At 32.9% G+C, this 19152-nt stretch overlaps 1 protein-coding gene across 1 annotated transcript in view; it reads left to right on the forward strand.

Moving 5' to 3' along the window:
* Nucleotides 1-6174, forward strand: part of LOC128672557 (lachesin-like) — a 57973-nt gene extending 51799 nt beyond the window's left edge. Inside the window, exons 6-9 of the mRNA XM_053749790.2 lie at nucleotides 672-803; nucleotides 1946-2074; nucleotides 2703-2873; nucleotides 3173-6174. Of these exons, the coding sequence (XP_053605765.1) occupies nucleotides 672-803; nucleotides 1946-2074; nucleotides 2703-2873; nucleotides 3173-3540 (800 nt within the window). The 3' untranslated portion in view covers nucleotides 3541-6174. The remainder of the gene's footprint in view (nucleotides 1-671; nucleotides 804-1945; nucleotides 2075-2702; nucleotides 2874-3172) is intronic.
* The last annotated feature ends 12978 nt before the right edge of the window (nucleotides 6175-19152 follow it).

The following is a 19152-nucleotide window of genomic DNA, read 5'->3' on the forward strand; positions in this document are numbered from 1 at the left end:
TATTTAGATAACTGTTTTACAATTTATTACAATATAATTTATATTATATCTAACTTGTCTATATTTACTGGGATAGGTACCTCTTAAATTATTTGATTTAGTTCCTTTTTTGCTAAGCTGTATGTATCAGTCTTTCATTTGTAAAGTGTTAATAATTTTCATCAGATGAGAGTCGAGTTTAGTCAGCCTTTTAAAAACGTCTGCGCCAGACGGCACTGTATGCCAATGCTGGAACTAAGCTACACGAAAAATAAGGTTCTATATTATAGCAGCAGAATGGAATTTAAAATTAAACTTATGTGAACGTAGATCATATATTTTTTGCGTAATTTTATTGCCTCGAAAAAAAGTTATTTGAAAATGTAGGTATTCATTTCAGACTGAACATTTTATCTTATTATATCATCTGCATATTGAAAAAAAATCCACTTACTGTATATCAGAACAAATGAAGATTTTAATTACGTGATTTTATTCTTCAACAACTTAGTCATATTATGTTTACTGTATTAAAAAATATAACTACGTACTTAATAATTCATTCATTTTGAAGCTATCACAAAACAATTTATTTTTTATTAGTTTTTACTTGATACGTACTTCGGCTCATGTAACGTTACCTGCTATGTCGGTAAACTTTATGAAGAATTGATCTCAACTTTTTGTGACAGTGGTGGACAACTACGTAGGCTCGACGTTGACCCTGAAAAACCTTCAGCGAACTGACATGGGGACATACTTGTGCATTGCAGCCAACGGAGTACCGCCCACCCAGAGCCGGCGGTATGATGTTGCTGTCAGGTGTAAGTATTATCCACTTTCTGTGTCTTTGCTAGTGTTTTCTTTATCACAACATTTTGATGCTGGGTATTCTCTTCGGGAATAAACTTGAAATACATTGGCCGTAAACTCATCTGAGAGCTTTGGATGGGTTGTGACACGCAGTTAACCAATCATAGTGCCACATTGTTACGCGACGACAACCACACCATAATGTGATTGGTTAGCTGCGAATAGACTCGTTAGAGTTACTCGTATATTTCTGGGCCGTGCCAGTTTAGTGTTACCATCGAAACGCTAAGAAGAAGATCGTTCCGAATCATGTCGAAAGTATTAATTATTATTATTTTTCAAATTCGCAAACCGTGTTGTGCACAAGCGACAAATTAATAAGCACTGATATCTAATATTCCCGTTTCATAGAATTGTAATTTAAACTTTCAGTAATCAGAGAGAGAGAGAGTCACCTGGCTCACAGTAGGAAAATAATTGGAAATATACTTCCTTAATCTCTCGTAGAATTTATTCACAAGTAAATTTCGTAAGGCGTCAGAGAACAAAGTACCTATCCAACTTCGATCCTTAACGGAACTTTTGTACGCCTTGTGTTAAGTTAATTGAGTTGACTTAATTTATAGTTAACCTTTTTGCTTGGAATGTCTCTCGTAAACTTGGGAAGTAATCAAACAGCTGAAGTACAGATTTCAGTTAAAAGCATTGGTACAAAATCACAGATTTTGTTAAGGAAAAAAATATTACTAAGCTGTGGAATAAAACAATTGTAATTTATCTTTAAAATATTCACAATGATTGACACACATAGCTGTTAATATTTTTATGTTAGTTGATCGGATATGCGTAGCTAGCTCATTTGATAAATTACATGGATGAAAAAGACTAAGGACAGGGATTCATGGAAAAATGTTTAAAATTACTTATTAAAATAGTCTAATTAGTTCGATATGCTGAGAACCCAATCGTATAATAATTTTTCTTTATTTTCTTAGATTGCGTTGCACCAGTCAACTCTGACGTTGATTTAACCAGCGCAGATAAATCAATTTACATTATTTTATCTAAACGATAGCAGCGCGCAGGTTAAAGTTAACGTCAAAGTGACTGGTGCCAGCTCTTAGTTAATTTATTTATGGTTCTCATTACACAGTTGAGCCGGTGGTGCGAGTGGACAGTCCAGTAGTGTTGCGAGCGGCTGACATGCAAGTGACGTTGCAGTGTTACGTCGAGGCTTCGCCCAAGTCGCTCAACACTTGGCAGCGAGGGAAATCACAAGCAGGTGAGTTTCTGTGTTTGTATGATCTTCGAATATTCACTTGGGTAGCCAAAGTTACCTAAACAGTTACAAGACGAGAACTATATTTCCCGTTTTTGTATTTATTTTGAATAGTTAGGTAGGTACAAGAATTATATTCGGCTGTTTGGTACAAATTGAGAAAGAAAAAAAATATCCCTCTGGTTTTTAATCCCGACCAGAGAAGTGCTATAAATGTCACCTCCTAAACGACAAATTCCATTTCAAAAATTTCACTTCTTAAAATAGAATAAATAATAATAAAAACTTCTTCTTATTAACGCAATAAATTCTACGAAATAAAGAGCGAATTAGTTTGTGCGAAAAGTATACAAATTTTGTTACGTGAAAATTGTTGGCTAGCCAGAGACCAGGCAAATTTTACTTGTTACGATCAAATCTAAACAACTTTACATTGTTTTAGAGGAATTACCTGCTCACTCCTCTAAATAGGCGTAGGGCCTATTTAGAGGAGTGAGCAGGTTTCAGTTCACAATTTTTTATGGAATTTAACCTAGCTAATAATCTTGTATATTTTGTTTAGTAATATCTGTAATCTTTTATGTGTGATACTAAAATGAAAATAAAATTATACTTTATTATCTTACTCTAGGTGGAAAGCTGCTCAACGGCTCCAAATACATCATATCGGAACATGTCATAAACGAGTACGCTCTTCGCATGAACTTAACCATTAACCGCTTGAAGAAGAGCGACTTTGGAGAATACACGTGTTCAGCCGGCAATGGATACGGCAGGGCTGAGGGCTCCGTTTTATTAAAAGGTAAGGTTTTGAACACTTTATACCATATTAAACACTTTAGTGAGCCGATTATGGCGTATCGTAATTCGTGCTGTAATGTAAATTAAAATGGTAAACCTCAAAAAAATAGGTGATTTTAAATCATTATTTTATTAGACAATTTATATTAAACTGTTTTTGTAATATACTCGATTAAAATATCAGCAGTGTTTGTGAGCATTAATCTACACAAATTAATTTATATTTCAGGGTTTTCACTATAACATTAAACTAAATAAAATTTCAAAATTCTAATCAACCCATCTTCTCTTTCTCATCAGAAACGCCGCAGCGGACGACGACCACGACAACTACAACAACGACCACAACAACAACTACAACGCCGCAGCCGACGACCACCTCAACAACAACGCGACCTCCAAAGCGACATCCCAAGAAGCAACACGAACGAAATCAGAACGCGCTCGACGCTGAACACCGACAACACGAAAATAATAACGCGCTCAACTTCTACAACATTAACGCGTACGCAACACCTAACAACACACACAACGATTACGCGCAGAGAACCGAACGACAGAAAGTACGCCCAAAAACACAATCGAAACATTACGTCGTCTACAACAACGCGTCAACTATAAACTCCATTCTATTTTCGATCGCATTCCTAATAAAACTCATTGTATAAAATTATATTTTTTAAATTAGCAGTATTATGTAGTGATAAAAACATGGCTGTTGAATTTTGTAAGGATAATGTACGTATTTTGAGGTTGTTGTAATTAAGTATTTACATCCCGATGTTAACGTTTTGGCGGGAGCTACATTAACAGCCTTACCTATATTTGTGACAATAAAAATGGACGCTCAGATAGGAGATGACGAACTTAAAATCTATACAAATCAGTAATACCATGTTTTTACATTTTACATTTTTTAAAATATGAGCTGTAGTTATGTATTAAAGTACTTTATTTTTGTTTTTAAGATTTCGTCATATAATCGCATCATAATTATACATTACTTAGTGCATATAACTATTATGCTAGCAAACTAGCTACTTCTCGCAGCTCCGCGCGCGCCTAAAAAGTATCGGGTGCGTTTGTTATACAAACTCAAATACCCCATTTTCGGTCTGTGAGGGCAAAAATTGGAAAAGTAGCCGTTGATTCCTGGTTTTTAATGTAACTTTTATTTTCAGACTCGATGTAACTTTTTTTTAAAAGAAATAAACGAAAATTAAGAATAAATATGTCTTCTCATAGTTGACGTCCATCAAATTTATTTTAAAAATGTTAATCTATTGACAATAAATAAGCTTAAATAAATAGTAAGTGGAAAAATTTACCCACTTCAAACCATATTGCTATTGCACGAATGGAAAATATAACAAACGTCATCTTAGTATTTTTAATAATTATGTCTTTAGAGACAGAGATACATGAAAAGAGAGACACAGCCAGCTGTGCAGCTATTTAAAACTTTTTTTTCACCTGTTTGAAAGAACTTTATACAACACTACAGCTTTAAATATAATATCACTTAATCATATCAATGTCATATGTATAATATGTAGTGTATATTGTGTTTGTAAAAAGTCATAAAAATCGAAAACCTTGTTTTAAAAATTTATATAGTTCTTATTGTAACGTGGCCTTGATGTCAGTCACAGATTTCTTTAAAAATTAATTATTTTATCCAAAATATTTTAGAACTTGTATATTATATACGATATGATTATAAAAGTAGATATCAAATAGGTAAGAATGTAAGTGTTATTTTCTGTAAGACAATATTTAATGTATCTTGACAATAGCCTGTAGCTTTAAGATATATCTAGAGACCAATATTACACTTTATGTAAAAGTCATTTTATTAAGAAAACATTCAAAACAATGATTTGTTAATTTTAATTACTTTTGCTAATTTTAAGGCTCAATGTCAAAAAACAACGAAATTGTTTAGACGTCGCTATTGATACGTCGTATGTACGATTTTGTATTTAATTTGTTACATTTGAATTTGTAGTATTTATGATGGGTAAAATAGATGATTTTTTTTACGTAAAACATAATGTAAATTTGCGATGAAGAATAATTCATGACGTGATTGTTTTTAAAATTCCCATTTTCCAACCTAGCATTTGGAAAGAAAAAATTGCTAGAATATAAAATTTAATAATTGTAATAATAAATTTGTCTTCCGAATAGTGTATTTAAAATAATGTATTCGGCTCATTCAAGTTTATATAATATGAGTTTGAAAGTTGAATTGAATATCTAGTTTTGGGGTTCCTTTTGGACTTCATGTAAATCGTAGTGTATGTAAGTATGAAGAAGAATTTATTGTAGTGATAGCGTTTAAAAAGAATTTTGATAAGATATTGTAAAAACATGATATTTGCGAATGTAGTTTATGGCCTATGTATGTTACGTACAAAATTAGGTTGAACATTAAGTTGTCCGTGCGTTCATTTTATATTATTGTCTACTATTTAAAACATTGTTATTTGTTTAATGCCAGCAGTATATATATAGCTGGCATATTCACTCAGGCAGGTGAATATTTAATCGCTGAACTGTGCACTAAGTTTGGCGGCATACGTTACTGGTTTTTCATTGCGGTATACCTCTCTCATACAAACTACGCAATAGTCATTCACTCGTATCTGCATCAGTGAGATCATAGATAGTATGTATCCGGGGTAACAAAATGTGTAGTCACTGCTTTGCTTTAATCAAGACACAAACACGGTAAGAATTAATGTATAATCAACTTACCACTTGTTAATGCTTGATTGCGAAAGCAGATTAACTTTTTTTTTACATCATAACTCCTTTACAAGTAATGACATGCAAAATTAGAAGTATTAATAAACCGTGTACAATATGATAAGGATGTATTGTTAATTTATGATTGCAGTGAGTTTATGTTATGATTTTTTAATTTTAATTAAAGGAAACCAAGGAAACTAAAGATTTGTAGTGATAATCAACGTATAAAAATAGAATGAATGTATTGATAACATTGAAGTAAATTTTATTTTGTATTCATGAAGAAGCAGTTCTTTTAATATATAAAAAATGAAATGAGAGAGATTTTCTTACATCAATGCATGCGTTTCAAAATTCGGTAGTCCTATCAAGTTCTAATTTAAAGTGACAATAAATATGACAATCACAATAATAATTATTAACTGTAAATAATTAAGGAATGCTAAATTGATCGTTTAGCATGAATGCATCTAACCTAAATAATCAGTGTTACTCGTAAGATGTTGATATCATTTTATGACATTTTAAAATAAAAATATATTCAAAATGGTCATATTTTTTATTTTATCCTAGTTCAATTATCCCAGCATCAATATACTTATCACCACATGAAAGTACTATTAATTACGTAAAGATTACCAGTCTTATAAAAAACCTTAAAACCTACTTTAAGTTAAAATATACTCACCTGGCGGAGCGCAGCTAAGCCGTTCCACAAGAGCTGTGCTAAGCGAAGCTTCTTCAAAAACACATCCCTCACTACGCATCCTCGCACATCTCAGTTTCGCCCACGTTTAATTCGTGCGTCCGCTCATAACTTAATATTATCTATATCTCAGGACCTAGACCAGGAGTTAGCCTTTACACTATAGGTACAACTATAAAACCGATAAAACCGCATCAAATTTCATCCGATAGTTTTCGGGTGATGCGCGAACATAAAATACAGACAGACAAAAATTCAAAAATTCTGTTTTAGCTTCTATTAGTCTCATAAAGACTCGCATAATTATTTTTCTTTAATATTTATTATGTACAGAAAAGTTTTATATATGTATAAATAACGCGTGATGCAGAAATTGACTAGTTCATAGAATCAAGGATAAGTCGCTTTGTTAGCTTCGAATGGTTTTCTTGTACCTATTTATTGACAAGTGTCGACTTATATAACAATAAGGATACGTTTTCAAATGTTTTTTCCAAGGAACGCGCAATACCCACCTAATTCTCAATCAACCTAACAAACACACAATTTTTTTTGTGTAGGTATGTCATATACTATCTCATCATACTCAATTATTTAGCAGACATATTTGGAAGTAATTTCCAGTGAGCAGCTGGCGTTGTGAGGATCTGATCAATATTCCGAAAGTATCTGAAGAACTGAAATATGTCCGCCTCTCACTCAATTCCACTGCAAGCCATATTTTGTATGGGAAATGTGTTATAAAATATATTTTATGCTTCCTAATCTATAATGCGGTAACATTTTTCTCTATTCTTGTGTCTTTCGTTTTTCCTACTGACTGTTTTAAACTTAATCATCTATTAAAGTGTGCAATATAAATTAAAATCACCTAAAAAAAGTTGTTATCTGTTTCAATTTTTAGCTTATTCAAAAGTGATTTTTTATTATAATCGTAGCTGTATAAGAATGTAATTAAGTAAAAAGAACATTTAAATTAACTAATTTATGAATTTTATCATAAAAAATATTCCTTGTAGCTATTATAGTAGAAACGAACGTGGCCTTATCGATTTATTTTGACTTTTGAATAGGGAGCCTAATGAAAGAGGCAATGGATTACCAAAAACGCGAAAAGATATTCCACGTTCTATGTTTTATTTATTACCAAATACGCGAGCCGAACCTGCGCTCGTCCGTAATTTGTCAAACACCGCCTCACAATGTGCGTACGGAAAATGTTTGGAAAAAAACTTCAATAAATCAATCAGGAGTTGTCAATTTCTTTTATTTCTCTTTTCGTAAAATTCCTGCACAAGAAAGCGTGCATAGCTCATCAACTAGTAATATAATTTGGGTATTGGAAGAGTTGGTTAAAATAGAAACAAATATAAAACCTAAAGTATATTTAGAAAAAACATTTTCTGATTAGTATACTTTCATCAGACTTAGTTATTTCAATTTGAATTTTCTTATAAAATCATTGTCCTAATTCCTTAAAATACTGCCTTAATAGTTTCCGAGACGCGCAACACCATACCATATGAAAATTTATGGTTTTCTGTATTAATTAAAGGTCGTAACTTGTGGGTGAAGTTTCTTAAACGATTAATTGTACCCCACAATATTACGGGTTCATTTTGCGTCCGTTAATCCTTTCAATTATGTTGCAAGTTTAGCTCTATTGTTATATTATTAAATTTATACTCTATAAATACAATACAAAATCCTTTTTTATTGCACACAATAAAAACAAAGAGTTACAAACTTGAACATTTAATTAATTTACTAGGATGGTTGACTTAAAAATGATTTTAATTTAATAAGAAATTATCGACCTATTGACATTAAAAAAACCTAGATTGAAATTAAAATCAATCATTTAACTACGGCAAAATATAATTTTGATAAAACATATTTGTTTTCGCTTACCTATATAAATAGACGCATAAAAATATTGAAGAACAGCAGACACATGCATATATAAATGCAATGCAATACAATCTTATTTCTGGCAAGCCTTTTTATTAAAAACCAATGACGTCGGTGAGACATCCACAATATTTCGTACAGACGTGACAAAATATTCTATTCCTAAAGCCGCGAAACTTATTCAATCATAAATATGAGTAGGTACTATTGTAGAAGCACCGTGTTGGTGAAAATTCAAGAATTAGATAAAAACCGGAGACACAGATAAGTACTTATTAAGGATTTCCCGAAGATGAGCAGACTATTTATTCAAAACGTGATCTTAACCTTCTTGCCAATATTTAATTATATTAGTGATAGAAAACTAAATACAAGAGAGGAAACAAAACACTCTTGATTACTTTTACAACTATCTGCTGTCACTACTAACACAATACACATCAACGCCATCGGTCGACATCATCTTAAATACGAACTTATATTACAAACTAACCAAGATTCTGTTTAACTTTAGATGTATGTCTGTAAAAATGGCTGTATTATCAAGTAGGCAGGGCAAGCCGCCGACATGAAATATAAGGCACTTAACACACCTCGTAATATCGCCTTCTCTTGCAATATGAAAATTTATTGCAGTGTACGTGTGTACGGTACGTGAGTAACTCAGAAAAATGGTAACATCTTAATAGCACCGATGATATTTTTACGCTCTCTGGTTCTCAGAGCGTTTCGGCCGCGCTATCATTGCATTCCGTCACTTCTTGAGGTTCCTTCCTCAAGAAAAATGACGGACATTTTCCAAAAAATGTCCAAAAAATTCCAAAAAATTCATAATTGTCAATTAAAGTAGTTTTTGATTATTTTTTTTACAAGGGCAACATGATTTTAAGACAACATAATCAGTTCAAGGTCTGAAAAATATACCTTTTTAATTGTACTAAAACTTGATCATATAGATTTTTCGAATATGGCAATATCAAGTTAGTCAGCTGTATCTTCAAGTATAGTACTTAGTTGGATAGTACCAAATTAACTTGTGCGTGTAACAAGCCCAAGGTGAGTATAACTTATTAATTGAAACATCAAGTGCTGGATGAACAACCTTCTCAACTTATAATACCATAATTCTTGGTTAACTTATTAAGTTTCATCGTACTGACTTGAGGGAAATCATAAACGAGATAGAATGACGGCCTCTGTGGCCTAATGGACGTTATGTCGCACTACTATACTAGGGGACCCGGGTTCGATACCCGGTCACGTCAAGATGGAAAATTAACTTTTTCAGATTATAATACCGTAGAGTTAGTAACCTACATACAAGTCTTGACTCTAGCTTCGGCCAACTCATACATATTTATTTATTTATTTTATATGAGTCCACCTCCCAAAAAAAGATGATTTGGAAGGACTCCCAAAAAAAGTACTCCTCTTTCACATATTTTTTCATTTCATCGGTATCTTCCTCAGCCATTAAATGTCGGAGCCCAGGATCTGCTAATCCACTTTCTTGGTCTAGACACATGCGTGTCCACCACGGCATTGTCAAACCAGTACTTTTTTGGGTTGGCCCCCTTTACCATCCTTTGGATACTTACATATTATCAACAAAAAATAATGAGTACCTATCTAACTATAATCTATAGTAGAGTATCATCGAAATACCTATTAAGTAAAATAACCTCTACTTTTTAAATATGTGTTTACACAAGCGTTTATTCACAGACTGTATAAATCAAGATAAACGAAACAAGAACTCTTTACATTGATTCGTTTGCAATGAATGATCAGGGTTGTGCTTTTATTTGTTCCCTGTAAACCTTCGCAATTTAATTAAAAGCTCTTTTTGGCATTTCGTTCCTTCTTCATTGTTACTTACAGATGCACTCTTGGAAAGCCTTTTATCGTGTAGATTTTTACGTGTTTAGTAGACTGAAGCTGTTCTGGTCTATTTGTTTTCTGTAGAATTAGCAGAATGTTTTATCTAACGTACACTAGTGGTGTAATGGATATCCGTTGAACTTTAAATTGAAATATATATATTTCAGAAAATTACTATACCGGTTAATATTGGGAAAACTTCTAAAAACTCTTAATACAAAGACAGTACTAGGGCTTTAAGAACACGTGATGTGTTTTTAATTAAATTTAAAACTTTACGACAAATTCACACGAGTATGTCTGACACGACACCGACAAAGAAACTCGTTCGCTAAGTTTACTTCGGGTAATTCCGTTCTGAACCTCTTGAGTGCGAAACTCGGGCTTTATGAGGCTAATTAAGTGTCTCATAACAAATGTCAATTAGTGCTGGGCTTACTATGATACGTTTTATTTCGGCAGAGTACTATAAAACGAGTTTTAGTGCTAAAAGAGGGCTGACGTAGCGTGTGTGCGGCTGGATTTCAAATAAGTGGGGTCCTTGGCGTGAAATGGCTATCACTCGAGTAAGTGTCGCTTTAGTCACATTTACAAAGCTACTAAATATTGAAGAGGGGCGAACCGACAAGATGGTAATGAAAAATAATAAGAATGTTACTTAAGTTGCTTCAAAAATATTTTAAAAAAAAGTTTTTATACGCTACATACCTACCTGATGTAATATAGAATGCAATAATGGGTTTGATGCAAACTTAAGAACTAAAATACCCAAGCCATAATTATCCAATATTTTTTATATCACCGGGAACTCAATGTTAAAAAAAAGTTATGAATGATATAAATGATCGTCAGTATGTTGCTTTATTCGAATATGGTGTTAATAATTTATATAGTTTTATATTGAACGCAGACACGGATACTCATTACTGCCTAAAGTAGTTCTAAATAAATATTATTCAATACCAACAAAATAAAATAACAGATAGGTTTTGCGGCTACCAAAATACATGTTGGATGCAACAAAAAGGTTTGCCCTCTATGGCCCAGAGTTAACGAGAAAACAGTGATCGAATCAAACTATAGTTTGCTGGCACGTTGTGTCATCAGCCCACTTTTTTGGGGTGCGAATATGATGACGTCCACGATACGCAACGATTTATGGCTATTTGAAAAACCCTTTGAAATAGCGTTGAAAAAATGTTGGACTGAACTTTTTTACCGGCTGCAAAAAGTAAGATATTTGATCACACCAAAATATAGCAGCATAAACATGAAATTTATTGCATGGGATTGCATGAGACCTAAGTATGAGACATGGCAAACTGGCTGCGTTACGAGCGTGTATAATACAATCAACGTACACCCTTGCTTATTATTATGTCAACTTCATACTATCGACGAACTCGATACAGATGTAGATGCGAATGAACATACATTGCATAGTTTATATGTGAGCATTTTTAATGTAAGATTCAACCAATAAGTTGAAATATTATTGTAACGCAGTCTGCCTGCATTTCGTTGCTCCGACCTTATAATATATTCCACCAATGTGATGAAATTCGCATATACCAACTTCCAAATTGGAGATTTAATGCAATTAATGTGCAATCCTCATCAATCTACAAATACGGGAACCTCGCGGTATTTATGCGAATAATCCTCTATACAAATTAGTTTGATTTGCTCCGGTAGATTTTCAATTGGTGTTATACAGTGATTAGTGGTTTAGCAAACCGTTCTCTGGTCAGATAATATTGGTTCGTTACTAAATTGGCAATCGATATTTTGTTCAATATATTTTGTATTATAATTGCCACCCCGAACTTTTTCGATTATTTTTTTACTGTATTCGTCATATTTTTAATATTATGAATATGTAAACATATTTTTTTCTTTCAAAATTAATATAAACTATGATCATGGGAATATATAATAAAATTGAATACCAATCGACCTGAAAAAATGTTTAGTAATGTTATTAGTATTGTCAAATAAAGATATTAAATTTGATAAGGTAAGAGCATTTGCAAAGAAAACAAAAGGGTAAAACTTATTTAGAAAACTCTGGAAAAGAGGCTTATATATTTAAGGACGATTATTTTTTGTATATTTTTAATCTGTTGTTTTGTCTAGATTTCTAAAATAAAAAATATTCAACAATCGTAAATTATTACTTTATCCGTTATGTTTAATCACAAATTTCGCGTTTTGTTCGATTCGTAAGAATTTCGAAATAATTGTGAAAATTAAAAATAAATAATACAATTTGAACTTAGAAAAAGTTGTATATAGGACTGTTGGAATGGTCTTGTAATTTAAAATTACCTTTAGGTAATTAATATCCTATCACATACATAATCATATTATATAGGTATATAAACGAGCGATTCTTGTCATTATGTTTGTGTAAGATTGGTTTCTCAAAAACGGCTCTAAATACTACCTACTATACTAATTTTTGCATTCAATCATCAATTAATCATCTTCCGAGTAAAGTTCGGTCACCCAGCTAGTGATATCAGTAAAACAAAGTGTATTTTGGTATTGTTGTGAACACGCTACGTCGGAGGCAATCAGATTTGCTGCCAGTAACAACGAGGTAGATAGTGTTTCCTCCGGGAGACGCCAGCACTGGCACGACCTCAGATTAGTCTAACAATGTGATATTTTATTGTATTCACACTAATATTATAAATATCCGCCGCGGTAGCCCAATGTCGACATAAACATAAGATACCGCGGCTAAGCTGCAGGCCTCAGTTATCCCTATTTTTAAACAAGAGTGTCATTTGTATTCAATTGCTAGCGTCCTCTCAATTCGTGGCTATAATCGATTGCAATATCAAACCCATATTTCTCTCAACACAAAATTGTGGTATAATAGAGCTAGCCGGTGACATGAATCACAGGGCTCTTCCAGGCGAGTCTTTGTATTCAGTTTGGCGGATGACGATAACCTTAATGTAAGCGGCGTCACGGCTGGTGGTCCGAAGAAGGATCGCTTTTGTCGTGGTCCCTTCCGCGCGCTCCATTCTTTTCTCTTTATACATTTTCACACTTGAGTAATTCGAGGACAATAAACATTTATTGTCCTCGTTTATTTGACAGACGATGAAGAAATATCAAATGAGTGAGTTCGTTATATTTGGCCTGCGGCGACCCTTTGCGGTGTTTATAACGAGGGGTCGCACAAAGAAGTCAGATTTTCTAACTTAAAGGATGTAAAAATAATTCGTTTATCTTAGAATGTGAATTCGTGAAACCTTTTAAAAGAACTAGACGATCTCAGTGCGCTCGCGAGGGAGGCATCCGCATTCGTTTTGGAGTTTAACAAAGAATGAATTTCACGACTTCCTCTCCTAATAATTAACTTTTGGCGTGGTTTATTTTCTGCCGAGATGTCACTTTAATTAATGACACAGTTGCAGTTTTATTTATTGTGCTAAGATTTAAGCGAGAAGAAATTTAAAAGTGAAAAAATCTTGTATAAAAATAAGTGTATTATTCGTATAGCAAATAATTGTAACCAGGTAAAGAGTAGAAGCAACGGCATTTGGGCATTTGTATTCTGTTTGCGAGAGAACGATAACTTTAATCTGGCTAAAGTGTCACCTTGAGTGGCTTACGGTGAGGGCCTTTGTCTGGAGTGGGATAGCACTCTTATTTTCCGTCAGGTTTTCGTCCATTGTCACCGGGGGTGTAAAATGGACCGCTTAAAAGGAAAGGGAAGCTAGACTGCGATCCAAATACCGCAACTTGATGGATTGTGATCGAGCGAGAACCTCATTGATCATATAACACGTACTTTCATTTGGTCATTTAAAATTGCGATAGATTGCTCTGCTATGGCTACAAGATTGGCACTGTATTTACGCATGTTAGTTGAAATTATTATATTTGATTATAATGGATAATTTTTGGGAGTTAAAATTTTAATTACCATGGTTTATTTACATTTTGTGATTGACCTTTCTGTTTAGCAATGACCATAAGATCAAAATGAATACATAATAAATATTTTAAACAGAAAAAAAAATTATGGTTAAAAAAATCTTTTGTAATTGAAACCAATATAATGTCATATATATAAATGAATGACTGGCTTCATCTTTTTCAGAAGTTCACATCGAAAACCGAAATCCAAATTTATTGTCATTCTGTGTTGTCAATGGTTCAAATTCTGCAAAATCGTCACGATGAGCGCCCCAGGCAAAATATAGTTAAATAAATTTGAAATTACGTCGTTGAATATTCATCGTTGGAACGTAATTCTGAAGCTGCGACAAAAGGTGAAGAAATGATACGGTCCCTTTGTAAAAGTTGCAATGTACGTGACAAATCTCCTAGTTTCGAGGGATTGAAAACTGCGATAGAGTCCGATCGACGTGACGCGAATCTATTATTAGTTTCCCATTTAGAAATAGGTGCACAGACTGTATAAGTCTTTTTATAAGTAACCATTTATCTGGATTACGCCTAAAATCATGATCCATCAATGTATCCCGATGAAAAAAACATTTGGCCAAGTGCGGAATTACAGTAACTTTTAAAGTTGCTTATGCGATCTTGATATTTATAATGTTTTAAGTATATAAATAAATGGAAAACGTTAAAAACGAACCACAAATTAACATGACAAAGAAATTTATTGTTATAGAAAGGAGATCGAGTCAATCGCAGTTTCAGGTCATTTCTTTCTATCATTTGGATATACGAGCTCTTCAACATTTACTATACAAAAACTACTAAGTAGATAGGCGTGTTATGTCAGAAATTTGATAAGTTTAGTCTAAGAGTTTGGTCACGTTCGATACACTTGATCTCGACTGTCTTACATCGCAATCAGATAACAAGTAGCTATCGGAGTTAACGCGATTAGTGGACCAGTCGGCCGAGGACTAATCGAAAATCAGCGAAATGAACACAGCTGGAATTATAATCGGCTTTGTCTAATAACTTGTGTTACGATCAACACCTAATATGGCTGTATTAACATTGCATATAATGCAATCAATACATTTAGATACCTTCAAAACGATTGCGATTTTCTTAATGTTTTATTGTTATCCTTTCATAATATAAAACAAAGTCCACTGACGCGTCTGTCTGTCTGCTTGTTGCAACAATCTCAAACACTTTTTCATGGATTTTCATGCGGTTTTCACCAATAGATCGTGTGATTCCAGAGTAAGGTGTATAATTTATTATGTTTTTACACGTGCGAAGCCTGGACGGGTTATTAGTCCTATATATATTGGCTGATCAGCTAAATGCCTTTAGGTAGTATGGAAAGTTCTATTATGTACTTCTTCCACTGTTACATGTACGAGTAGTAAACATGTTGTGCATATTTTTTTATTTATTTGTACAATAAAGTTTTAATAAATAAAATAAAAAGGTTGTTAAGAACTATACATATTATATCTCGATAGTAGGTTATTTTATAGTAAAAAATACCTAAAAGCAGACCAAATAAGAGGTGGATGGACTGTATTGCTGAAGATTTTAAAAGATAGGTAAATTAAAAAACTGGTAAAAGGAGGCGAGGGAGCGTTATCGCTGGAAGAAGTTAGGTATAGTCAGTTATGTAAAAGGTAAGTAGGTAGGTATATAATAATAAACATAACGAACCGGAATTCAAAGTGCTCATACACTTGAATAAATCGGTCGGACATTTCTACTACTTGAATGGCTCCAATGAAGCCGAAACCAATTGTTTACAGTTATTTAACTGTGAAGATACGTGAATTGAGTAGGTAGGAGTAGGACTCGAACCTTGAAGGTACAATATATGAAAAATAAAACACGAGAAAACTGATTTCTCGATCACAACATATTTTAGCAAGCTTTATAGGTATAATTATTTTATAACTATCAATCTATCATCAATAGGTTGATGTTTGAACGATGAACATTGTCCCATTATATTATGAAGTAGTGAGTTCTTTCTACAATTCTTTATTGAAATTGTACTCACGATTTAGCATCTCTTTTTAGTAATGTATATTATCTATATAATTTCTGAAAACTTTTTTCTTTACGTATTTAAGCAACGAAACTCTTTCGACCAGTGTTCATTTTATAAAGTAAAAAAAAAATCAAAAATTTTAAGCAAATTAACAATCAATTGAACTTTCCCTATTGTGATAATCTGTGATAAACTGTGTAAAATATTGAAATAAAAAATGGATGAAATGACGATTAGTTGTGTGAGAATCAGATCCCTGAATGTAAAATTAAAATATGAACTAACAATAGAACTTATTTATCCGTAGAACATTTTTTTGTTGATTGTAATATGGTGTGTTTATTATTTAGTTATATAATTTATCAATAATAAAAAGATATTTAAAAATTCATTTTCTTAAATTACATATTTTCCTGTAAGTTTAATAAAACTTACAGCATTCAGTAAGTATCAGGATACCAATATAAGAGTTACTACTTCCTTTAAGACCCTATACCTAAAATGTAAGCTGATTTACCGCGGCCCGTGGGCAGCGGGCCGGCAAATAAAGCGTCCAGACAAATGTTCGCAAATTGACTAGACGTTTTTCACAGCACACCATATTTCCACCCCTATTTGCCGAAACATCAGAATTTAGCCTTTATTAGTATGATGGTAATTAGCGCCTTTTCCGAGTAACGTTTTAATCAATATTCAATGTATATACAGTTAAGTGGACGTATAATTAAAATGAGAAAATTCTAGTGGAATCTTTTGAGCTGTACAAAGCTGGAAGTTTCGTTGCAATATTTAAGTATATTATGTATAACACATATATTTGGAGAAAAGGCTGCGGTGAAGTTGTTGCGCTGCTTCTTCTTCACCTGCGCTTTGGAAGTCGGCAGTATACTTAGTTTAAGTAATTTTTTGACGTCAATAAGTGATGTATGTATATCATCCTAAATGGAATAAAGAATTTTGAATTTGAATTTGAATGTAATATCGTTGGCCAGTGGCATATAGGTACCAACATTACCAAACTTTTAACTATTATTATTGATACTAGTGGGTTCAAAGTCTTTAGTAACGTAAAAGTGTGTCAGTAGTACTATCACAGACTAATGGTATTTGTGATATAAAGGGTATTCTATCTGTAAATATAAATGGCATTCGTAACGAATACTTCGAAAAAAATGTTTGAATTTGCAGATAAAAATGGACCTTTTCGCCTCCAAAATTAAATTTATCGAAGCACATCGATGTTATTGTTATACATTTTACTTGAAAAGATTTTTCGAGTAAACTACGATTCCCGAAGGAGTGTGCGGTGCGCTAGCTTCTCAAGATGGTGGAAATTCACATACAAAATATCGAGTTATGTTTGTTTATTTTCAAGCACAGAGCAAAGCTTTGAATATTTATCTCTCGTTCTTCAATCTCTCTGTGTTTTTGACCTAAGATTTTTATTTAATCTCCAAGTAGTATATTGAAGTGAAAAACTAAACTATTATAAACTAAAAATCGCATATTAATACATCCGTCTAGACATAACGTCATATATGAGACAAATATGTAGGTGACTTTTACAAAAGAGTAAATGAGGCAAAATATTATAATAAGGTTAAATTTATGTCACCGTAAATACTTCTTTTAAAAATGTCGTAAATTCTTCTTTCGCTATACTATCGTATAATTTTATTGCATAGTATATATAGGATATAGGATGTAACATTAAATCCCAACCACAAACGGTAGAAATAAAAGATCAAAATGACGTGAAGAACAATGACGAAAATCAAATAAAGGCGAGTTCATAAAAACGCTTCATTGCCGAGCTTGAAGGCATTAAGTAGCTACAACGACCAAATAAAGCTAAGATTACAAGTTAACCTCATGTTAGTCGGAAACCCCAATGATAAAGCATCTCAGGAAAATGCCCGAGAAGGGTAAGGCTAATCCCTCTTTAGCAAAAACGCTTCGCTCCAAAAAGTGATGGCCGGCTACGAAGGATGGATCTTCATTACCCAACCGTGTTGTCAGTTAAGCCAAAGGGTCCCAGGATTACTTACTGCTTAATAAAACTTAAAAAACGTCCCGCGTAATAACTTATGCGAAACAGTGATCTTGGCAAATATACGGATTAATTTTAACGAAGGAAATCCCAGTGTATTGTGATTCAACTGTTATGAATGTTGTATTTTAGTTTGCATGTATTATATTATTCAAAGTCGAATTAAGTAATGTACTTTTTAATACAAGCATGGAAAAGTTGGTAATTACAGGATTCTCGCGCTATGCGATTCGATGATCGAATTGAATCGAATTTATCTATACACGCGTGTGTCATAACATTCTTAAGATTTATCAACACATTTGAAATCGACAAAAATTACGTTAAACACTGAATAGAACACTTGTCATGTAAAGTTGTAACGTTCCGAATTAAACTGATCGTAAAATGCAAAAAAGTAAATACATATAGGTACTCAATATAACAAACACGCTTTCCACAAGCAAAATAGAATCTAAAAGAGATTGCGGCATATCTGAGTGCACGCTTTATTTACCTTTGAAAATTTATACCCTCTCGGGCCCACGACACCGACCTCAATAATACACAATGGCCAATCGAATTATCATATCCTTGGGGCGTTTGGCCATTCTCGGTGAAATATTCCAGTGACGAATAGTGAACCAAGTCGGATGCATTCTGATAAGAGAAGGGTTTCAGTTCCAAATAATTTTTGTAGAATTTTTCTTAACAAAAACACATGTGCTTTGTAAAAATGTTTTTATTTTTTTATTTTTTTATTAGTACTTCCAAATTTAATGGCAATTTTTTTACGCTAAACATCGGGTTAGAAGCTTCACAGCTCCTAATATAACCGGGATTGAGTATTTTTAATGTTGACGCCTTAGGTTAATAACTGACTTTTTTTTCGGAAAACACATCATAATAATTCGAATAAATTTAATGGTTTCATAAATCGTGGGATAATAGCCATTTCCTTAGAAGCTTATACATACGTGTTCAATGGCTCCAAATGGTTTTTTTTATCCTACGAGTATGTTTCTCCC

Source organism: Plodia interpunctella, chromosome 9 (assembly GCF_027563975.2).
Source record: "Plodia interpunctella isolate USDA-ARS_2022_Savannah chromosome 9, ilPloInte3.2, whole genome shotgun sequence".
Lineage (NCBI taxonomy): Eukaryota > Metazoa > Arthropoda > Insecta > Lepidoptera > Pyralidae > Plodia > Plodia interpunctella.